Below are 21822 nucleotides of genomic sequence, written 5' to 3' on the forward strand. Positions count from 1 at the left end.
CACTGACACTTGGATCCTCTCAATTTAGCTCTCAATTTAGTTTACATGAAAAATAACTAACTTATTAAATGATACTATGTGGCAATGTCGCGGGTCTCAATGGGCAAGGCTACCATACAAGTAGTCGCAACCATCAAAAGGCACACGCTGACATAAAGCGGCACAGTAGTACTAATCTCTAGCAACAAGCCAGTAACCAGCGGCGCAACAATGCCAGCAACACGTCCCAGCGCCGACGCCATGCCACAAGCGGTTCCGCGAAGCGACGGGTGGAAGACCTCAGGCGTGTACGCATATATGACGGCAAACATCATTGTGCTCATGAGTCCGAATACGGACGACGAAAGCACAGTGAGCGCAGAATTGGCCGACTTTGCGGCCATCGCAAAGGCAATAAGGGCAAGGGCAGAAACCAAGGTTGAGAGCGCCATAGAGTAGATGCGCCCGAGACGCGTGCCGACAAGCCAGGCACCAATGAGCGACCCGGGGATGCCACTGACAGCGTAGATCAGCGAATCGCGATACACGCGCACTTGCACTTTGCGACCACTATCTTCGGCGGGCGCGTTAGTCTCGAGCAGCTTGGGCAGAAATACGTTGAACATTGTGAATCCCAGTGCAACCACCGCCCAGATGGCCCACACTAGCGCTGTGGTGCGCCGCAAAGACGGTGCAAACAGTGGCCGGACCATACGAGCATGTGCGCGCACATCCAGTGCTGCTCGCAGCGTCTGGCCCCACCTGTGCAGCCACGGTTTAGTCGACCGAACGTGCGGCGGCGGCTCGACCACATCCTCGGCCTCGGGCCATTCGAGCCACGAGCTGGCGTCGCTGCCCGATTCCTCGCTCGGCTGTCTAAGCACGCCGGTCTCGGCAGTGTTGAGCGGCGATGTGGGGCGAGCAGTACCGCCATTAAAGTTCACAATCTTGCGAAGCACAACAATGACGTCTGCGCGGCGCTTGTTCTGTAGTAAAAACTTTGGACTCTCGTACAGCCGAAAACACCCGTTGCGTAGTACCACCATTGCGGCGGTGGCGACTGCCATGGTGACGAGAAGATAGCGCCACCCGTTGTTCTCTTTTCCCACATCGCAATCCCCCTTACTGCCTTCAGGGCAGCTGAACGCGGGCAGGATTGCCAGTGCTGCTGCTGCGGCCAGCGCCGAGCCAATAGAAAAGAAGACGCTGAGCATCGTCAGCAGATGCCGCTTTTCACGCGGCACAAATTCAAGAAAAATGGCGCCATCCACCGGCATGTTTCCGCCAACCCCAGACCCTAGCCCAAAAAGGCACACACATAGCAACGGAAAGGTCGGTGCCACGCTCGCCAATGCGCCAAAAACGGCAGACAAAACGAGCGTCCATCGATAGGCAACGACGCGCCCGAATCGGTCTGAAACGGGCCCCCAGACCAGCGCACCACACATCAGTCCCAGAAACATACTCGAAGACATTATTCCAATACCCGCGTTGCTGATGTCAAAGTGCCGCTGGACGCGCGGAAGGATGCATGCCACGCACTGCATCCACATGTTGTCGGCCATCCATCCGAGCCCGCAGAGCGCCAACACCCGCCGGTGGTACCGCCCGAACCCGATGGTTGAGATCATGCGGTTGAGTTCTGTCTCCTCGTCGCATGTGTTCTCGGCATCGATGTCTCTGTAGTCCACTGCCTCTTGCAGGCTGCGAGCCACTGGTTGTCTCATTTGGTGCTGTGCTGGTTTGCTGTGACTTTTCGCGTTTGCTGTGCCAGCATGTGCGGTCGAACAGTGACGACTATGCAAGTTATGGAATGGAAAACGGAAAACGGAAAAAGGATTTAAAATTCAAAATTCAAAATGCAATAAGACAAAACAAAACAAAACAAAATGAGTAGAAATAAAAATAAAAGTAATGCACTAGAATTGCAATTCTAAGAAGAAATAAGTCAAAGCGCGGACAATCGCATATTTCATTAATTAAACCTGATTGATTTTGTGGCCCAGCCTCAAGCGCCTTGGCTTTTTTTTTTTAAAAAAAATGCAAATACTAGAATCGGAGCTAATTAATTTGTGCAGACACGTTGCTTTACAAATATCACACCATTAAAGGAGAGACATGTACTTTGATAAATGCACAACAAAAAGTTCCCACACTATAATTATCTTATTTTATAAATTGATCTTGTTTTTCCCGCATCTCTTGTTCCAGATTAAATGTACTCTAATGTACTTTGTTTCATTTCAAATCATATGTCCGACAAATGCATAAGATATGCATCATATACATCCGTATCCTATTGTTGTTGCTTCTTGCCTTGGAACATTGTCTCGCACAATGGCTGCCAACAGCAAGCACCCAGCAAAAAAAGAATAAAAAGACAAACCAAAAAATTATACTTATATTTTCATTTTTTTCTTGCTATACACATTATTTTACTATTATTTATTTCATTTCGCTTAAATTGACTAAATTGAACTATGCGCTTACATCTACGCACGTATGTTGCTCCAGCCCCCACATGGCCACTTAGCGCCACTCGAAAAGCCCTGTTTAAAGGCAGGGACACTTTGTTTTCTTCGGATATAGAGAATGATAGCTCTCAATTGAGCAAAGTGAAAGCAAAAGGCTGGGATGTTATCGGATATCTCTCGCTCGCTGTGCTGCTCTTAACCCTAGGATATTACTTTCATGGTAAGTGTATATCGTTTATTAAGCAGCACGCCCTCTTTACGATTTTTAAAATAAAAAACCGGCTGCCATGTGATATTTTGTGTTGTTCATCATTCGTCTTATTCGGGCAAATATTGGCATGTAAATCTCGCCCCCCCCTCTCATTTTCATATTCTTTCTTTTGCTCCAAAAAAACTTTTAACGGTTATCGATGATGCAACGAAAATGCGCGAATTTCCATTTTTTTGATTTTGCCTATTGAGAATTACCCGCATTTTATATTTTTGGAATGAGAAAAAATGATTATTCCATTTACGAATCACTATTGATATACCATTTCCGCCAGAAGCCAGGGAAAAAATGTCAAATACATTCCGCATTCGGCATATGTGTACCCCCCCCTCCTCTTTTTTCTGGTGTTCCACATTTAGTCATGTATATATAAATACCTTTTATTTTTTCTTCTATTTTTTTCGCATTTATTTAAAACTACATATTTTTATTATTTTATCATGACACTAAAATTCATAGGCAAATATTTAAATAGACTGTATCGCCAACGCCGGAGGGACAAAAAAAGCCCTAAGCAACTGCCAGAATCCCGTCTAGACGTGCTGCCCAAATTCAAGCTCACAGACGAGTATATTGCTGATATTCGACGCCCACCCACGCAACGCCGCCACCTAGTCAAGTCAAAATCCACCACATATATGTATCCTCTTAAATCCCCAGCACCCGTACACCTATCCTCATCGCCACAACCCCACGACAGGTCACTATTGAACCGCGACCCAAGCGGCAAGGGCATATACACGTTCAAATCCACATCAGACGCCATTGAAGAGGAGGAGAGATGGGCTGAAACAGCTTCTGTCATGTCTGACACAGACCCCGGCTGTATCATTTGCCTGGAGGAATATGCCGTAGGCGACACCGTAAGGGTGCTTCCCTGCGGACATATCTACCATGACGCATGCATTTCTCATTGGATTCTGCGTCGGACACGGTATAAATTCCACGAGTGCCCGATTTGTAAAACCCCTTGTTTTTCCGATGAGGTTGGGAAGAAAGCTGAGGAAGAGGCGCGCGTGGCTGGTGCCATTATGTCGCGCAGAAACAGCCCGTCGAATCTCTTATCTGTATTTTAGTGTTTCTTGTGCTCTTTTTCTTCATTTTCCAATTTTCATTTGTGTAAACATTCCGTGGCCAGAGCTGCTCAAGAAACAATACAATTTTTTTTTAAAAATTAAGACAAAAAGGAAAGAAAGAAGGAAATAAATAAATGCGAATGGTGAGGGTATAGATAAACGCCAGCCCGGAAGTCTTTAACCAGTCGAGGTAATTTTCATGTAAAAATTCATAACCACAGCTGCAATAAGCACGACAACTACAATGGTCGGGCCAACGCGGTCATCGTACGGACCTGATTCGCGTCTGCGGATACGCTCAGCTCTCCACTGGAACAGCATCAGGGCGTAAACCATGACAAACATGGAGATCATGGTGAAGGCTGCGCCAGCAACCCGTCCAGTGCGGTCGCCAAAGTTCAATAGGCCAAGGGCAAGAGATCCCAGCAAAATGGAAAAGTTAAGCCATGCCAGGAATGTGCGCTCGTTAGCGAAGAACACCTTGGGCTCGACGCGGATGGGCACCGCAATGCGCCGCTCTCCGGTGCCATCGCCGATGTCCTGGCGCGCGACAAAGGGCGCGTCCCGAGGGAATGCCTGCTGCCCATTGCTGCTAGCGCTTCTGCCCGTAGACGAGCGGCCAAATGGATTGAGGAGCTGCAGCCAGGACGCAGTTGTGCTCTTTTGCTGGCCCTTCTTCCGCCCGAGCAGCGACGTCCCTTCGTTGATCGTGGCATGGTCGCCGTCGTCATCACATGTGTGCGTGTGCTGGGAGGTGTTGCCATCGTTTTGGCTCAGGTTCTCCCCAGGCTCCTCCTCGACAATGACCTCGATGTTGCCGTGGCCATTCAGACTGCTTTGCGAGTTGCTGCCGCTGCTGCCGGCGTTACGGCGCCGCATGCTGTTGTTGATGTCGACCATGCTGTTTCGTGGACTGGGGCCGCGCGACACGCCAATGGGCTTTGTCACGGGCTTGCGAATGTCGCGGTCCATCTGTGAGAACCAGAAGGGGTAGACGTCGACGCGGTCCTCGAGAAGCACCGAGGCGCCGTGGATGAACTTGCTGAATTTCGGCACGGCCTCAACAAGGTGACTGTTGATGAGATCCAACACCCACTGCGGGGGCTGGACACCCGACAGCGTCTGTAGCTTGACCTCGAGGATCGCGTAGGGGAACCTGCACACGTCCTTCTCGGGCAGCTGCGGGAACGGGTAGTCGATTCCAATGTCTGTGCGGCGCCAGTTTCCGGCGGCGCGCGGCTTGCCGTCAAAAGAGTCCTCGCGCACCATGGTCAACTCCGTGTCAAGCGATATGCGCACCCGGGCGTCGCCGGGCAGTTGGAACGCCGTGCGATTGTAAAACGATCTGATGGCTATCAATTCAATAAAAAAGTTCGAGTATTTTACGCAGTAGCGAGTTTTAGTGGGCAGTGGCGAGCTTTAGCGGGCATTGATTTCGATTGGCGTTCTAGAACTTTGCAAGCACGTGGGACGGGGCAGAGCCACACAAAAAGACAAAGCAAAGCAAAGCAAATCAAATCAAATCAATGGCGCATGCAACAGTGCAGCTGTGATAGCCGACAAATGCGGCTGGTTACTTTACCTGGCACAAGGTGCTTTTCCCGCACGCTTTTTTGGACCTCGCGCCCCAGGACCTCCATGTCGTGGAGGTCCTCCTCGCTCTTCTTTCCCTCTTCGCGCAGCTTCTGGATCTTCGAGTCGAGTGTGTATGTGCCGGCCAAGTACTCATTGACGTACTTTTCTTTGAGCGAAAAGCGCTCCTTGACGCTGCTCTCGCCGGTCCAATCCTCGTGATGCGTCTTGCGCTCAATAAAAATCTCGGTGCTCTCCATGTCGCCGTACCAGCGCAGGCGAATGGCCTCGGCGCCCTCGCTCTTCTCGATGCGGCCCTGGTAAAGATCAAGGTTCTCGTTGTCAAAGTATATGCTGGTTACCGCCGGGTTTGGCGGCTTGGTCGAGCCCTTGGTGCGGTAGATCAGCACAGGAAGGTACTTTAAAATATAGAGTTTCAGTTCGACGACGTTGTCTGGGTGCACCCAGTACTTTGTTGTCTGGCGGACAAAATTCTGACCGTTTCCGGCCTGCGGGTCCTTGCCCTGGTCTACGTCGACGCCGCCGTTGCGCACAATGTTGTACAGGCGCGAGAGCTCGATCAAGAGACCATCAAAGTTCTCTCTGAAGAACGGGCGGCTATTGAGACGCACGGTGAACATGGGCTTGAGCACAAAGGGGGCATTCTTGTCGTGCTTCTTGACAATCTTGATGAACGCCGTAAAGTTGAGGCGCGTGAACTTTGCCAGCTCGTACACCCCGGTGATGACAGAGTCGATCTCCTGCTCGATGAGGTCCAACTGCTCACGCCTTGAGTCCTCGGAGGCCTCGTTTTCGGTTATGAGCGAGACCTCGTGCTCGCAGTGCTCTATGCGATGCTTCATCTCGCTACTTTTCGCCTGCTGGAAGTTGTTCACTTTTTCGAGTTCGACGTCAAGCAGCTTGACGAACTCTGCCTCGTCGTCGGCGGTGTAGCCCTTGTCAGCCCGCTCGTACAGAAACCTCTTCAGTCCGGCGTAGTCGACGTAGTTGGGCCTCCATTCTGGGACCAGGGCCTCGCGGAGCTGCTGGCCAAACTTCATAATCTGGACGTGGTGGGTGGGTGGGTGTGTGTGTGTGTGTGTGCGTGAGCTAAGAAAAAAAGAGGGCAAAATTGGCGCTAATAAATAAAACAAAAAATACTTTGGCTAAGGAATAAAGCAAAGAAAATTGTTGCGAAAAAAAAGGACAAGGGGAGCAGAGCACAGCAAAATATAAAAAATACTAAGCAGATGGGGGGAGAGAAAGAAAGAGATGTGTGCGTGTGGGGGGAGGGAGGGAGAGATGAAAAAGGCCAGCAAATAAAAACTAAACCCAACGTTGCGATTAAGAGTAGCTCAGATAGGATGGATCGTTGCAATCTGAACGATTCAACTTGCGATGGATAGTCTCCCACGCAGTTACTGTCCTAGATTAAAGCTGGTTGTCCCACGCAAATTTATTTTATAATTTCCACAAAGCGGCCAAGGGAGGCTCTGCTATCTGCTTCACAAACAATATTCGAATGGCTTGTATATTACGTCACTAGCACAATGACAGTGCCAACTTGCATAATTTGGCATGTTTTCTGTTGGCTGGCCGAAGGTGGGGGGGGGAGGGGGGTGTTGTTAATAAGCATTACCATTACCACTGACTGGCACCGACAAGTTGGTGGGGAGGGAGCAATCATGTAAAATTGCTGCAGCAGTAGCAGAAAATTTTGTTTGTTTGTTTGTTTGTTTATTTGTTTTATTCTAGAAAAACCTGAGGCGCAAATGGCAGCTAAAGGGGATGCGGATTTTGGAGGGGATTGTAAAAAAATTATGTGGATTTGGTTTGGACGTGGGAAATACAGACATCCGCAGCAATGAGTATGTCGGCTAGAGCGACACACTCAAAGTAAATGAAGAGAAATCTTCAATTTGCAATTTGCAACCTGCAACTGTGCCAACAATGTTCTGATTTGTTCTGTTCTGTTCTGTGCAGAAGTCTTGCGCTATTAATAGCGGCATCCCGGCACCCTACGACTCAGACCACGAGGCAGCTGTTTTTCCAAATCACTGGCTCCCAAATGCAGTCGATCTCAGCCAAATGCACTTCTGTTTGGGTCTGGACCCCATGCAGCTTGCCAATCGCAGCACAAAAGTTTTATTTTTTCTCCGATTGATTTGAAAAGGGCAGAAAATTACCCAAATTTATTTGTTTAATGGAGTTTTGGTTGAGCGAAAAGAAGGATCCACGGGTTGTCAAAAAAAAAAAAAAGACTGTCGCAAACGGACACACCCTCACCTGCGCCTGCTTGACGACTTGTGCTTGGCTAGCCACAACTCAAGTGATTTTTTTTGCCCAGACCCGGAAAAGTTGCGGACAAGCTCTGGCATTCTGATCAGAGCTGATGATTGTCGCGAATGCCAAAGTCGGAGGAGGGGCGCGAGGAAAGAAAAAAAAGGGAGGGGTTGGAAAAACACAAGTTGTGAGTGTGAACAACGCAACTCTTTAATTTTATATTTTATTTTCCCTTAAACTTTCTTTATTTCTCGCCTTTACCCAATTGGTTTACTTTTTTAAATTCAAATTTCGCAAACCCACCGCTTCACATTACCACAGAAATGCCTTCACAGCCAGCCATCGACTTTAAACTATTGCGACCCAAGAATAACTTTGCCAACGAGCGCACATTCATCAAGTGGCTGCAGCTAGCCGTGACGATGGGTGGCCTCGGCCTGGCGCTGCTGAACTTTGGCGGCAGCGGCATCCGCGTGCGCATCTCAGCCTTTATATTCGAGACTGGCGCCCTGGGCTTGATTGTCTACGCATACGTTATGTTTTGGAATCGGGCGGAGAGACTGCGCCGCGGAGAGACTGGTACCTGGGACGATCGCTTTGTGCCGGTTGTCGTCGTCGTGTTCTTTATATTTGCCACGGCCATTAACTTTGGTTTGACCTTTCACAAGAAGACGTATATTCCGCCCCTCGATAAGCTGTTGGCAGTTACCATGGCGTGGGGCGAGAGGACCCATTGAGGTCTGAGAACGCAGACATCATTTTACAAATGGGAAAGAGGCACAAAGTTTTGTTGGCTGACTTTGGTGGCAACATTATATTTGAAGGCAGCGGATAATGCTGGGTTCTCAGCCCTCTTTTTTTATTAGCCACGCTTGTCTTTATTAATTTACAATTTTTTGTTTTTGCATATCATACCTTGGCCAACTTGTATATAAAATGATTTGGGAGCAATTGAGGCCTTGAATTGGGTTATGGCATCGTTGCGGAGCGCTACTCTATCATGGCGATACCACGCAAGTAAACAAATAAAAGCGCAGCCGTGCTGTCTTAGGCATTTGAAGCCGGCGGTATAGGCGATCCATGCTAAGAAAAAGGTATAGGGAGACCGGTGCGTAACCACCCCCCGCTCTGCCCTCCCCCCTTTCACTCGATCGCTTTTTTATGCCTCATGCCTGCTAATCCCCCCATCCTGGGGGAGGGGGGAGAGAGCTCATCCAGCCACCCTCCTCGTTGACCACAGCCAACGAGTACTCTATAAAAAGTGGGAAAGAAATAATCAAAATCATAATACAACCCTCTCATCCATTTTGAAGCCGCATTTCTTGTCCATCAACTCTCTTTCTCTCTTATTTATTATTACACTGTATTATATCGCATCAAACACCATCTTACTACACATAAAAAACCATGTCTATGAACACCGATGCCAGTGTCATTGCCGTTCAGGGCCACAGCAATCACGATAACTACGCATCGTTCGCCAGCGGCAGTAATCAGAACCAGACCTACGGCAGCGTCCCGTTCACTGCGCGCCACGACGGGCCAAACAAACGCATTGCTGTGCCAGTGCGAGTCGAGCCCAAGGTGTTTTTCGCCAATGAACGCACCTTTTTGTCATGGCTCAATTTTGCCATCGTCCTGGGATCCCTTGCCCTTGGGCTTTTAAACTTTGGCGACCGCACGGGGAAGATTGCCGGCGGCTTGTTTACCGTGGTCGCCATGGGCGTCATGGTCTACGCCCTGATGCTGTTCCAGTGGAGAGCTGAGCTTATTCGCCAGCGCGATTCCGGTCCGTACGATGATCGCAAGGGCCCTACGGTGCTGGTTGTTGTGCTGATCAGCGCTATCTTGGTTAACTTTTACCTGCGCTTTATCCATTCGGGATGAAATGCCCGGTGCCAAACCTTTGTCGCCGGCTCGCTGTCTCTCTCAATTGTGCCATTTTCCCTCAAATATATAAATTCATTAGCAACTCACTCGGCCGCAGCCGGATATTATATCAAGCGTATAAATCATATTAACAGTAGGTTCGCGTATTCACACTCAGATACACAATTAAATGCTGCAAGTATTTTGATAATATTCATATACATTAGTAAAACTCGTCCTTCCCTCCTATTATAATAGCCCTGCCACTAATTCGCAGATGGAAGTGCATAGCGCGATGTGCTTCACAATATGCTCCACAGTATGTGCTCCCAATCAAGCGCGCCAAGCAGATCCAGTTCCTGGTCGATAAACGCATGGCTCATTTATTCATTAGTTTTTTATTCCGCTTTAGGAATCTGCAAGGATAAACATCACGGAGGCGGACAATGGCCGCAAGACTATATATTTGCTCCAAAATACCCGCGATTCACATTTTTTTACTTTGCCTCTTAAGCACCAAAAAATGGATCTGAACGTTATCATTCTTCTCTTTAGCTTTTGCACTTTATTTTACGCCAAACCCATTTATTTATTTATTTTGCATATAACCAAGCTATAACTGACATTATACCCCCGTTTTTTTTGTTTTTTTCCGTAACTCACGTAGATATAGATATACACCTCGCAAATCTTGGCGCCAACCGCCGCCTCCCCCATCCTTCTGTCTCTTTATCTCTCCAAACACGCTTCTTGGCACTGTTTTCGACCGCAGGCTCTGTCTATTTATCACGAGCAAACACACACACTTATTTATTACTGCATTACAATCATGAGCGCGGCCGCCGACTCTTACAGGATACCCGAGCCCGTGTTCGCCGAATGGGCTTACTATAACATCGACTACCAGCGACTAACTGCCTTTCCGGTCAATATCCACTGTGCATGCTGTGAGACCAGCATTTGCCAAACATCGGCAGCCTGCATCGAATGCGAAAACATGGTGCTGGCATTCCAGCAAGAACTCGAAAAGGTGCGCCTATAATGTATTTTTAGAAGCGAATAATTGATTATTGCAGCGGCACTGAATCCCTGTGACACGCTCCTTTCACACACAGGACAGGGCCAATCTATTTGTAATCTCCGCCCTTTTCACCCGTCTTTTTTAATTCCGCATACTAAGCCATGTCTTATTTGATGTAGGTCAGCTCATTCTTGCATCTGAAGAGCAGCGAGCTCGAGTACGGGATACGCACAAGCGAAACGGTTTTGCAGAAGATATCCATGCTGGACGACGGCGAGCAGCTGGTCGGTCTGAGCCAGACAGAGGAAGCCCTGGGTGCCACCATGGGCCAGCTTTTGGCTTTGGCGCGGTTTCGGCGGTCAAACTTCAATGGGTTCTGGCGACAGCTGTCCCGTCTCCAGGCACACTGCCATTGGCATCACATCGATGTTCTCGAGCGCTTGTCCTCGTCTTCATTGTTTAGCGAGTCATTATTGGATACCCAGCAGCTGTTCCGCGTGTCGCAACTGTACGCGCAAACCCAGGGTGCTTTCATAAACGGCGCTGCTGGAATTGGGTCATTACCTGTGTTCCCGGGTCTGAATCATTGGCGCGGATGGGTCGATCCTGCAGTGTCTGCAAAGGTTCGCAGGATTCTGCGCACAAAACTGTCCGTTGCGAGCGACCCGGAAATTAAAATGCAGGACGCAGGCCACAACTCAGACAATACGGTACATGTGCGGTCACAACAGGGCATGGGCCAAAAGCAAGAGCAGGAGCAGGATCAGAGGCAGCTCGTGCAGCTCATGCTGCAGTCGCCACCGCAAACACACGTGCCGTCGAACAACAGCAGCGTGTCGCCAGCTGGGTCTTTTTGTTCTGTCCGGTCAGCGAGAGCAGGATCAGAAAGCTGCGTGCTCACAGTGTATCTTGATGGCGATGCAATGCCAAAATATCATGCTGGCATGCCGGCCGAGGCACCGAGCAGGGACTCGCTGTCGCTGTGGTGGCATGCTGATAAAGAGCACCGTCCAGCATTTGAATCAACAGTACACATGTGTCATGATGTGCACCATGGCCCGTGGTTCGCTGCCGCCCATGAGAAGCTGCAGGTTGATTTGGAGCCCCGTTACGTGCTGCCATTCTTGCACAGTGAACTCAACCTTAGCAAGCTGCCGCTCATGGCGCCCAAATATTACCAACACAACCCAGAATTACCATCAGATGATGAGGCCGAGCACGCCGTACAGAGGCGTGAGCAATTACAGAGGGTCCAGAAAATGCAAAAACACATTATCCTGGAAGACCTCAAGCCCATCTTGATGGTCTCAGAGCAGCGCACAGAGTACTGGGATCTAGAAGACCCCCATATTCGCATCGTACTGCGCACAAATGTGCGCTTGGCGCACAGTGACGCCGGCACGAGCATGCAATGGTTGGAGACGACGCTCGACGCAGCCAATACTGGCGCGCACACGGATATATTTAGCGAAAATGTACCGTTTGACATTATCGAGGTGCACATAGACTCGAGCACTGCGCAGCAGATGCCTGACTGGCTGGCACACCTGTTTTTCGACAGCTCTCTGGTGCACCCCGTTCTGGATTTTGACATGTACGTTCATGGGATTGCCACGCTGTGCACCGATAGGACGGATTATCTGCCTTACTGGATGGTTGACTACTGCTGCAAAGCGTATGTTTGCCGCATGAGTGTCCAGCCATTGCATCCAGTGCAGACATACCACACTGAAATAGAGCACTTGCGAGACATCGAGTCCCAGTACCCTACAGAGACCACGCTGCTGATTCCCAGCTTGGCACCGCCAACGGCGCGCTGCCAGGGTTGCACTGGTAGCCCGCTGCGGTACTATTTGACAGTGGCACTCCTATCGGCCACAGTGTTCAGCGTTGCAGTCTCCATCTGGCCGTATCACAGCCAGATCGTCGTCATCTTGGAGGAGCTTGCCGACCTGATTGCACAGTGGGTGTCGCGTCTCTTGAACATTACAATTTTTTAGCACGACATTTAACGGAATAAAAAATAATACCACGTCTTTAAGCAAAAATAAAAAGCAAGCTATTTAAACAAAATAATGGTATAAAAAGTAAGCTCTCTGACCGGGAATTGAACCCGGGTCGCCAATGTGACAGACTGGCGTACTCGCCACTATACTATCAGAGATTGCTAACTATGATTTGCCGAAGCTAATCAGCTTCTGTTGACTACTAGTAATTTAAATTATTAATATTTTACAAAAATTATAATTAGTTGTGTGTACATTGCATTAAAAAAATTGGCAATATCGTTTTTTTGAGCCACCGCCACTTTAAAAAAACAGCTTTATTTGCACCATGACGTTTTAACTTACCCTATTTTTAATTTTTTTTTTACATTTTGAACTTGCGAATTTCAAATTAACACCAATGAACAATCCTACAATTCGAATCGGTGTGCTCGGAGAGCTGGGCGTCGGCAAGTCAGAGCTTGTTCACCGCATATGTCATCCAGAGGTCACCGCACCAGGGACAACCAGTGCCCTGGCCGGCCCCACGTTAGATGTGTTTAACTTTGAGCGTCCCAGAGGCGACAGACTAACGGGGGAGGACATCTGGGTGGAGTTTCTTGTTATACCGAGCGAAACCAGACACCCTCGGTCGCGGCAGATGTTGTATTCCATAGGCCTTGATGCTTTGTTCATGGTGTGCAACTGCGCGGTGCCAAAGACCTTTTTGCGAGCGGCTGAGTGGTTGGAGGAGGCAAGGGGCGCGGATAATTTGCAAAATGTTCCGATTGCTTTGATTCTCGGCGGACCTGTCGCTATGGACTGGACTCTGAGCGCCAGCGTGGTAGCACTGGTGGAGCCGCTAGCGCAGGTGTATTCTATCAAAGTGCTTGACTTGTCTGGATACATGAGTTCGTACAGCTTGAATTCCAAGCAAAGGGAACTGTTGTCAGAATTTTATGAGGAGGTGGTCCGGCGGAAGCCTTTGACTGGGTGAATGGCACATGTATATTTTCAATAGCACCCACCTGCAATATAATTGGCAATTCGAATATCCAACATCCACATTAAAGCTCAGCCATCAAGGGGTTTTCTCAATTGTAAATACAGTTTGTATATGCGATACATGTGGCGAAAACAATTTTTTATTGCCAAGTCCTAAATCCATTGAATAAAAAAGCATCTTTACTCGTCGACGGTCTGAGTCTGCAGACCCTTGAAGTTGGGGACAGCAACAAAGGTGACAAGGGTGTAAAGCTTCTCAGCGGCGCTCTCCTCGTCGTTACGGCGGCGGGCCAGACGGACGCGGAGGCGGTGGGGAACAGCCTTGATACCACGGGCCCACAGAGCCTTGTTAAGCTGGGCGTCGATGCGGACATCCTTGGTGCCCATCTCCTTCTGAGCAAACTCACGGACAGCCTTGATGGCACGGGGAGTGCGCTTCTTGAACGAGGCACCGAACACTCTCTTGTGGAGGTGGATAGTGTACTCACGGGTCACAACCTCAGCGAGGGCAGAACGCTTGTTGCCGGTCTTTCCTTTCGACATTTCCTAGTTGAGACAAAGCAGAAAATCAAAGCATGAAAATGTAGTTTAGTGCACGGAACAGTTATGGTGGAACGTTGTCTCTTCCACAGCATTAAGCCTAAAGATGCAGCATTTAGTTGCCGTTTGTCCAAAGTGATGTGCAGAGTGCAGTGGAATTGTGTCTCATGGTCGCGGCTAGCTGTTAAAAATAACACTGAACATGTAAATGTTACAGATTGTTATTCCCAAGGGCTGTGTCCAAAAATTGTCTGATTATCAATACCGAGAAAGTAAACGCGTTCGAGTTGTAGCTTCTGGAGCCTCCAGCCAGACAAAGCAATTGCTTGAGCGGCGTACGTCAACCTCGCAATCAAAGAAAAGCAGCGTGCCAGCTTTAAATTCCAATGGCAATCGGCGATTCAAGGACGTACTTCCTAAAGTACAAAGTAACAAAAAAGAAAGAAAAAGCATGTGTTGTTGGTCTTTTCTACCGCATGGCAGGTTGTGCGCAGCACTGGCCCTTAATCAGGTGTCATATAAGCCTGCTTGCACACAAATACCAAAAAGGTAATAAAACACCTTCCAAACACATGCATAGTTCCCCTCTTTGCGCCTTTGAATCGCTGATGCCAAGCCCTCTTTCTTTAAGGTCAAAGCAACCACAAAATAGTCGTGCTCACGCTGTTCAGCACGAGGAGCCCAAATAAAAAAACGCACATTTGTGAATTTCCCGATTCAAATTCAAATTTTTAACGATTTTCCACAAATGTCGAATTGTCCTCACTCGGCATGCCTTTCTTCGCGTATCCATCAAAATAGCAAATTCCGTGATGGATACAGCTGATATGTCTCTACAGCCCTCGCCCGCGAATCCATTATACCAGGTCCACTAATGCCGCATCCAATGCAACACTGCTGCTGTTGCTGCTGCTGTATCTCCACACACTGCACTCTGTTTTGTTTCGTTTTGGCTGCTGAATTATGACACTCACAGATTGAGTCCTGTTGTATATAGGGGTTGATACGAGGAAAAAAAGAGTGAGCCTTCAAACTTACAGTAAATGTTGTTCATTTTGTCAAGCTTGAGTTTCCCAGCCAACCTGAAAGCAGCCATTTTGCTGGCTAAAACCCCAAACTGTGATTATTTCCGGCTCGATGGACAATTACTCGACTCGGCTCTACAGTGGGCGTTTATTTATGCGGTCTGAGCCGTAACAATCGGTTTGGCTCTTTTTTTGTTGCCACTTTCTTCGATGAAGCTGCCCTCATGCACCTGGATGCGCGATTCTCGCAGTAACATCGTTATTTATATTTATATTCTTTAATTCTGAAAACACAGTTGAATTGGCGCGCATCAGGTTACGAAAAATTGCAAGTACGGGAGGCTTGTTAGTTTGATAAAATTAATTATATATTTTTTGTATTTTTAACTTGCCATTTCTCAAGCGGTATAAAAGTCTATTGTTGGCAGCATGTCCAGAACCCGCTCTCCGGTGTGCACGCTATATATGGCATGTGTGCCCTCCTTTGCATATATTGTCGTCTGGTAGTGGTACCAGCTGTCCGACTGGTCGGTGTCCACAAGTGCAGCCAACGAGAATTTTTTAAGCAAGCTTGGCCTCACGTCACGGTCTCTGGTGTCGTCGGTGTACGAGACAATGGCATGCTTTAGGGGACACGAGGTCGTCCAATTAATAGTTACCAGGGTGGAAGAGATGGGTGCTTCTGTTGGCACCTCGATGTACCAGCACCTTGAGGGTGGATCCAGTCCCGTGTGGAGAATACTTTTGAGCTTTGGCAAATGGACATAGTAGAACAGGCCGCCATATAACAGTATCACTACCAGGCAAATATTGGCCAGTGTTTTCAAGCCAAGTCTCGTCGCCTTCTTCTCGTTGTCTGTCGCTCTGATAAGCTCAATGTCGATTATGTGGCCACCCATGCTGGTAGTTGCAAACAAGGTTGTGCGTAAAGTAATGGAAAATATATAATAATGCAAATGCAAGTGAAAAATATAAAATACAGTTATGAAAAATGAATAATGAAAGGTGTTGTGCTGTCTAGTTGCATTCACAGGTCGATTGTTTGTGTTTTATTTGGGTCCCTCCTCGTGCGCTCAACTCGCGCCCACGCAAAGCGCAGCATTATTGCCTTAAACACGCTATAGAAGATAAACAACGCATCATGTAAAAAAATCACATTGTACAGAAAAGGGGGTTGTCATTTGATTTGATTCCAAAGCCCACAAAGCACATTGACAAAAAATTGTCATAAAATCAGCTCTTATGAAGGAACATTATTTTAATCTTTCATCAACGCTCGATAACAAAGTGATCAAACACAGTACCGTCGACATTGCGTGCGGACCACTGCAGCCGCCGCTCCTCAATGTCTAGTGATACATAGTGATGCTTCAGATAGGTCACGTTGTACATGTTCCAGTCCTCGACGCGCTGCAAATCCAGGGTCCCGCCCGCGCCGCCAACAATCGCATACGTGATCGAGTCCGCCAAAGTGGCATTTTCCAAATTGCGTTGCACAGTCGAGCGCTGGTAATTGTGCTGATGCCCGGATATGACGAGGTCGACACCGTGCTTGCGGAACAGCGGGTCGTACTCCACCCTTATATGCTCGCCCCAATGCTTCTCGCCCTTTTGGTTCCACGTATACGGATCCCAGAACTCAATGTATGGCGGTATGTGCACGGTTACTATGCGGAAGCGCGCGCTCTGGAAGGCTGCCGACTCTAGCTCGCGCTGAAGGAACTCGGACTGCTCCTTGGACGGGCACTCTGCGTCCAGTACGATTATGCGCGCGCTGCCAATCGACACACTGTGATGGAATTGGTGGTACGTGCCGTCGTCCACGGCCTTTTTGCTCAAACCGTCGGTGTCCAGGATGCCGTGGTACATGTCCATATACATATTTTTGTTGTCCCGCTTGCGACTCTTCTCGTGGTCGTGGTTTCCAGGAACGAAAATGAGGGGCGAGCTGTGGTGGTAGCCGCCGCCATCCTCCATCGGTGAAAAGAACTGATTCTGCCAGTCTGACAGCTTATAGACGTTCTGTACGCTGTCGCCCACGTGCAAGATGCTGTCCGGCTTTTTGTCCTTGCCGTAGTATTTCTGGATGCTCGACAGCACCTTTCTAAAGTTCCCCGGGTTGTTCTGATTGTCTGCAATCACCAGCAAGCGATGCAGCTCGGTCGGGCCCGGCCGCTTTATGGTAAACTGCCTTGTCGAAAACTTGTAGTTGCTGATTTTATAGTGGACGACCGGCGTGTTGCCTGCCACAGGGCCAAATATAGCCGTATACCGATGGTGATCGCGGTCAATCCGCCTGTACCACGGCTCAACGGTGTTTTGCGCGGACACAGAGCTGCCGAAGCTGTTGCTTGTCCACCACTTTAGCAGCGGCGCTCCCGAGGGGCACGTTGTCTCCCACACGATATAGTAGTGGCCGTCTCCGTGCTCAAAGATGGCCGGTAGCTTTCTGAACGAGCACGGGTACATGTTTTGCTCGCTGAGCCAGTTGAATGCTGAAGAGCGCAGTGTCTGTCCCCACGAGCTCCCGAGCGCTCTGTATAGGAGATATATCGCCACCAGTTGCACGCCAAGCAGTAAGAGCCACAGGCGTACGTATTGCTTCATCGCCGAGCGCGTGTGTGTGCGTGTGTGGATGCGAATGTGGATGCGTGAATAGCAGGACAGTGGAGTATAAAAGAAACAATACAAATACAATTTTGTCTCTGCAAGCTACTTGATTTTTCTGTATCAAGATTTTATTGCAAATGAAAAAGCCCTTTTGAAAAGTGGACTCGAGAGTCTAGGCTTAAGAAAAAATCCATAAAAAAAGGATGGTGACGACGACAGTGTTTTTTCCACGTGAATACCGTTTTGCATGACCCAATCCTTGGCCCTTTCCTGCTGTTCTTTTGTGGTGAAAAGTTCGCAAGTGCGCCATGGTTGTCAAGCGGGCTTGTATTGCTCTGTAACTACCACTTCTCACTCTCCTTTGTATTATACAAAAGCCTTAAAAGCAATTTTCCTATTTATAGTATTATATACTTCCATTCATCCAACATTAACGCGGTGTACCATATATCGCTAGACATCCTGCGTTCAAATATGGATAGCGGCCAGCAACAGCAACAGCAACAGCAACAGCAACAGCCGGCCAATGCAGGTGCAAAGGACAAGGGGCCAGACAATAGCAGGAGCGACAGCACCGCATTGGGCGATGCTAGTTCACAGACGACACGGCAGAACAAAGGGTCTGCAATGCTAGACCGCGTTGCCGGATCGGCCAATCGACTGGCCACCAGCATCGTGTGCAGCGGGGCCCACGGGCCGTTTGCGTTCGACCCCAGTATTCTCGCAGAGTCCAAATCGGGACTTCAGGGGGAAACTTCATCAATGTCACAAGAATGGATGGCTGAAAGCAGCCAGGCCAGGCCTGCCACACACACACACACGAGCTCAGTCCAGTTGCCTGTGGTATCTGGGACCAGCAGCACTGTATCTGCATTCCGCCAGGCAGCACGCAAATCCCAGACTGAATCGCACCAAGTACAACTTGCGCAGAACTTGGATGGGCAGGATGTCATTGAACTTCTGTCGCGCACACTGCCAACAAGCATGAGCGCCACGGAAGCAGACCAGGGGGCGGCTGCAGTATGGCAGCCGACGAGGCAGCAGGGCCCATATACTGCCGGGACCTTGGAAACGATGGACGCTCTTGCGTACTTGCAAAGGTCGACATACGCCGCCGATATGGAGCTTCAAGACCATCAGGTGCCGCTGAGCGTGGCAGGATCCGTAAAAGTAGTCGGAAATACCACCCCGTTGCGCTCGTCGCCGTCGGGACTGGCCAAGAGTTGGAATGAGCATGGCGCGCTGATCTTGGAAGAGTGGAGGCTCAACGAGGCCTGGGACCGCGCATGGATGGGAACTGCTTGGCAGACGTCACAGAAGAAGGAGACCGCACCCGACAAGCCGCAGCCACCCAAGGCTGAGCCTGTCAAGCCGTCAAAAAGGAACCTGAGCTATTTGCTAAAGCCGCGCATTTGACAGCGGGCTCTAGCATGTGTTTTTTTGGCCTTTGGTTCTATATCGAAAAATATATAAAGTAAAATGCCGTTGAGACAGAAAGAAAATTTTGTAATAAAAAACCTAGCCGGACCAAAGCCGCCCGGCATTTAAAAGTAGAGAAAAGAGTAACAGACTTATAGGCCCTAGTTGCTCGTCAGAGTCCGAACAAACTCCTCGTAGTTGATGTTCCCGTGCTTGTCCATGGGCACGCCCTTCAGCAGCTCGTCAACCTCAGCGTCCGACAGGGCCTCGCCGAGGCTGGTCAGCACGTATCTCAGCTCACCGGCCGAGATAAAGCCATTGCCCTCGCGGTCAAAAACCTGGAACGCCTGGACAAACTCATTAAACGAGGCCTCCGAGTTGGCAGAGTTGAAGCCTCCGGGGCGCATGACAATTTCAACAAATGACTTGAAGTCGATTCCGTTCGATTCATCCGAGGGATCAATGTCACCAGTGAGGTCGTGCACGTCGGCCTCGGTCGGGTTCTGTCCGAGCGCGCGCAGAAGAGTGCCGAGCGACGACGGGGGGATCGTGCCGCCACCAGTGCGGTCAAACAGACCAAATGCCTCCTTAAACTCGTTCAGCTGCTCCTGGGTGGGTGTCTAAACAATACAAAATGGTAAAAAAAGACGTAAAAAGGAAATAGGGTGTGCACTAAGCAGTTAATAAAATGACAAGTCTCTTTGCAGTAACCAGGGCCAAATGGCACGTAAAAAAACCAAATGCGCCTTGCGTGTGTATTTGTTTATTATTTATTGGTCAGATGAGCCCGAATTTCCTCCCGCGTAGCGGCGGCAACGGCTAAAGAATGTGTTCTTACATCGCTCGGCATTTTATAACTATGTGGATTAGAGTATGTAGATGGAATTCGCGAGGGTGAAATTGAAATTGAATGTAATAAAAGGAAATGAAAAAGAAATATTTGAAAAAACAATAAACAGAGCAAGCAATATAAAAATGGCAAACATGAGGTTTTGAAGTGCCGATGCAGTCGCCACATGTGCGCTTGTTTTGTTTTGTTTGCGCCCCCGCCAGACTGTCTCTTGATCCACGATCGTGATCAAGTATGTATTGATTAATGCGATCAGCCACAGTCACAGGAACCATCCTGTCGGTCTGGCAAAAAAAAGCTGGGTTTCTGCCCAGGCACAACTCGCACCGTACGGTATGTAAAAAAGGGCACTGTGTCTGCAGGCGCACGCCGGTCAGTACTAATTTTAATCCATCATTGCCATGCATATTGAGAGCATTGCTTGAAAGCTTTGCAATTGTAGCTGGTATCTGCGATTGTAAAAATAAGCACGCAGTGTATGCTCAGTACTTCAGTACTTTGCCAAAATAATACATCACAAAACGAGCCTTTCTGGGCTGCCTTGTGCCCAATCATGGTTGCTGAGCGTGGTCATTCATGCGCGATGTAAATTTAAGGAAACATTAAAAAATTGCTTTGCAGTGCCACACGCTTTGACGTGTTTCAGCACTCGCACGGCACCTATGCATTCCTGTGTTGTCTGCTGGTCGCTGTATATCTGTAAATCCACAAAAGGAAACCCACGTCCATTCTACAATTGTCGCAAAAAAACCCTCCAAAAGAAGATTCCCTGCTTGCCCGTTTTAAACCGAATCAGCTGGCCTGCGTGCATTTTTCTTCCACGGCCATTCTATTTTTTTTCCTCCATCCTTCTTTTCTGTTATTACATTGTTCCCGCTCTGCTCATCCAGAATCCTTTAAATACCCACCCGCTCCTCGTCCTCTGAAAACTCACTTTTATTATCTTACAAACAGCACTCTTCTCTTCCCTTATCTTTTCTTCTTTTCTTGTTCTCACCAGTCACCTCTTTTTTAATTTAGCTTCAAGCCTGTAAAATATGGTCAAGATCTTCGCTACCGCTATCGCCACCGCTGCGCTTCTGCAGTGCGCCTGGGCGCACATGGGTATCATCAGCCCCCCTCCTCGCTCAGGCATCGTTGGTGACCAGCTCAACAAGCCCTGCGGCGGTAGCAATGCGCTGACCCGCAATGTCACCACCTTCTCTGTCGACACTCTCAACAATTTTGTTTTGCGTCCTAGCCACGGTACCGGAAACCTCATCTTCAACTACTTTACCGACATCACCGTGACTAATGACTCTATCGCTCATCCTATTACCGATGTTTCCATTCCCGCCCCTAACACCTACACGACTCCTCTGGACTTTGCCAAGGCTGGTCTCAAGAACGGACAGAGCATCGTTGTCCAGGCTATCTACAACGGCACTGACCATGACGAAACTGAGCAATACTACGTGTGCTTCGATGTCAAGCTTTCCGCTGACGCCGACGCTGCCGAGTCAGATAGCGCCGACGACAAGGAGTCTGAGGATGCTGGTCTTGACTCCAAGACTGATGACGCCAAGGACGAATCCAAGTCGTCGTCCTCATCCTCGGCGCCGAAAAGCGCTCTCGTCTCGACCAAGGCTGTTATTGGCGCCGTTGCTGGCCTCCTTGTTGCTGCGTTTGCCTTCTAATTATGATGCCGATAAGATTGGATGTTTAGATAACTGGTGTATCTTTGCACGCAATTCTCTGTTTGGCACTCTTGCTTGTTTTTTCTTTCTTTTTTAATTATTATTTTTATTCAATTATTCTCAACACGCATTTACAGCAACTTTTGATATCAATTTAACACCATTGG

General features: G+C 48.8%; 13 protein-coding genes and 1 non-coding gene across 14 annotated transcripts; 7 read left to right on the top strand and 7 right to left on the bottom strand.

Annotated features, from left to right (window-relative positions):
- Window positions 1–14: 14 nt before the first annotated feature.
- Window positions 15–1947, bottom strand: BX661DRAFT_179023 (major facilitator superfamily domain-containing protein). The gene has a single exon (XM_051535071.1). The coding sequence runs from the start codon at window positions 1704–1706 to the stop codon at window positions 75–77; it is 1632 nt and encodes a 543-aa protein (XP_051393412.1). The 5' UTR covers window positions 1707–1947; the 3' UTR covers window positions 15–74.
- A 1060-nt stretch (window positions 1948–3007) lies between these two features.
- Window positions 3008–3909, top strand: BX661DRAFT_179028 (uncharacterized protein). Its single transcript, XM_051535072.1, has one exon. It carries the CDS (start codon window positions 3363–3365, stop codon window positions 3798–3800), a length of 438 nt encoding a protein of 145 aa, XP_051393413.1. The 5' UTR covers window positions 3008–3362; the 3' UTR covers window positions 3801–3909.
- Window position 3910: 1 nt separating this feature from the next.
- On the bottom strand, window positions 3911–6659 carry BX661DRAFT_152010 (VTC domain-containing protein). Its single transcript, XM_051533241.1, has 2 exons — window positions 5383–6659; window positions 3911–5152 (listed from the first exon to the last, which is right to left on the bottom strand). The coding sequence occupies exons 1-2, from the start codon at window positions 6431–6433 to the stop codon at window positions 3978–3980; spliced, it is 2226 nt and encodes a 741-aa protein (XP_051393414.1). The 5' UTR covers window positions 6434–6659; the 3' UTR covers window positions 3911–3977.
- Window positions 6660–7978: 1319 nt separating this feature from the next.
- On the top strand, window positions 7979–8392 carry BX661DRAFT_169549 (uncharacterized protein; the record flags this gene model as incomplete). The annotated part of the gene is made up of 1 exon (XM_051533533.1): window positions 7979–8392. One exon carries the CDS (start codon window positions 7979–7981, stop codon window positions 8390–8392), a length of 414 nt encoding a protein of 137 aa, XP_051393415.1.
- An 805-nt stretch (window positions 8393–9197) lies between these two features.
- BX661DRAFT_128549 (negative regulator of Cdc42p) lies at window positions 9198–9530 on the top strand (the record flags this gene model as incomplete). The annotated part of the gene is made up of 1 exon (XM_051532511.1): window positions 9198–9530. A coding segment is annotated over one exon (333 nt), but the record flags the coding sequence as incomplete, so codon positions are not given.
- Window positions 9531–10685: 1155 nt separating this feature from the next.
- Window positions 10686–12604, top strand: BX661DRAFT_81244 (VTC domain-containing protein). Its single transcript, XM_051539492.1, has one exon. It carries the CDS (start codon window positions 10806–10808, stop codon window positions 12543–12545), a length of 1740 nt encoding a protein of 579 aa, XP_051393417.1. The 5' UTR covers window positions 10686–10805; the 3' UTR covers window positions 12546–12604.
- A 33-nt stretch (window positions 12605–12637) lies between these two features.
- On the bottom strand, window positions 12638–12709 carry BX661DRAFT_t39. Its single transcript has one exon. It is a non-coding gene; the product is annotated as a tRNA-Asp (tRNA).
- A 138-nt stretch (window positions 12710–12847) lies between these two features.
- On the top strand, window positions 12848–13653 carry BX661DRAFT_179035 (uncharacterized protein). Its single transcript, XM_051535073.1, has one exon. The coding sequence runs from the start codon at window positions 12952–12954 to the stop codon at window positions 13525–13527; it is 576 nt and encodes a 191-aa protein (XP_051393418.1). The 5' UTR covers window positions 12848–12951; the 3' UTR covers window positions 13528–13653.
- A 62-nt stretch (window positions 13654–13715) lies between these two features.
- Window positions 13716–14078, bottom strand: BX661DRAFT_169553 (ribosomal protein L31e-domain-containing protein; the record flags this gene model as incomplete). Its single annotated transcript, XM_051533534.1, has 1 exon — window positions 13716–14078. One exon carries the CDS (start codon window positions 14076–14078, stop codon window positions 13716–13718), a length of 363 nt encoding a protein of 120 aa, XP_051393419.1.
- Window positions 14079–15498: 1420 nt separating this feature from the next.
- Window positions 15499–15999, bottom strand: BX661DRAFT_196910 (uncharacterized protein; the record flags this gene model as incomplete). Its single annotated transcript, XM_051538087.1, has 1 exon — window positions 15499–15999. The coding sequence occupies one exon, from the start codon at window positions 15997–15999 to the stop codon at window positions 15499–15501; it is 501 nt and encodes a 166-aa protein (XP_051393420.1).
- A 91-nt stretch (window positions 16000–16090) lies between these two features.
- Window positions 16091–17921, bottom strand: BX661DRAFT_179039 (Metallo-dependent phosphatase-like protein). Its single transcript, XM_051535074.1, has one exon. It carries the CDS (start codon window positions 17705–17707, stop codon window positions 16370–16372), a length of 1338 nt encoding a protein of 445 aa, XP_051393421.1. The 5' UTR covers window positions 17708–17921; the 3' UTR covers window positions 16091–16369.
- Window positions 17922–18052: 131 nt separating this feature from the next.
- On the top strand, window positions 18053–19195 carry BX661DRAFT_179040 (uncharacterized protein). The gene has a single exon (XM_051535075.1). The coding sequence runs from the start codon at window positions 18185–18187 to the stop codon at window positions 19124–19126; it is 942 nt and encodes a 313-aa protein (XP_051393422.1). The 5' UTR covers window positions 18053–18184; the 3' UTR covers window positions 19127–19195.
- Window position 19196: 1 nt separating this feature from the next.
- BX661DRAFT_179041 (calmodulin mutant SYNCAM11) lies at window positions 19197–20107 on the bottom strand. The gene is made up of 2 exons (XM_051535076.1): window positions 19968–20107; window positions 19197–19749 (listed from the first exon to the last, which is right to left on the bottom strand). Exons 1-2 carry the CDS (start codon window positions 19977–19979, stop codon window positions 19291–19293), a joined length of 471 nt encoding a protein of 156 aa, XP_051393423.1. The 5' UTR covers window positions 19980–20107; the 3' UTR covers window positions 19197–19290.
- Window positions 20108–20656: 549 nt separating this feature from the next.
- On the top strand, window positions 20657–21812 carry BX661DRAFT_179043 (uncharacterized protein). Its single transcript, XM_051535077.1, has one exon. The coding sequence runs from the start codon at window positions 21017–21019 to the stop codon at window positions 21653–21655; it is 639 nt and encodes a 212-aa protein (XP_051393424.1). The 5' UTR covers window positions 20657–21016; the 3' UTR covers window positions 21656–21812.
- The last annotated feature ends 10 nt before the right edge of the window (window positions 21813–21822 follow it).

Source organism: Kickxella alabastrina (assembly GCF_025024165.1).
Source record: "Kickxella alabastrina strain RSA 675 chromosome Unknown BX661scaffold_5, whole genome shotgun sequence".
Classification (NCBI taxonomy): Eukaryota; Fungi; Kickxellomycota; class Kickxellomycetes; order Kickxellales; family Kickxellaceae; genus Kickxella; species Kickxella alabastrina.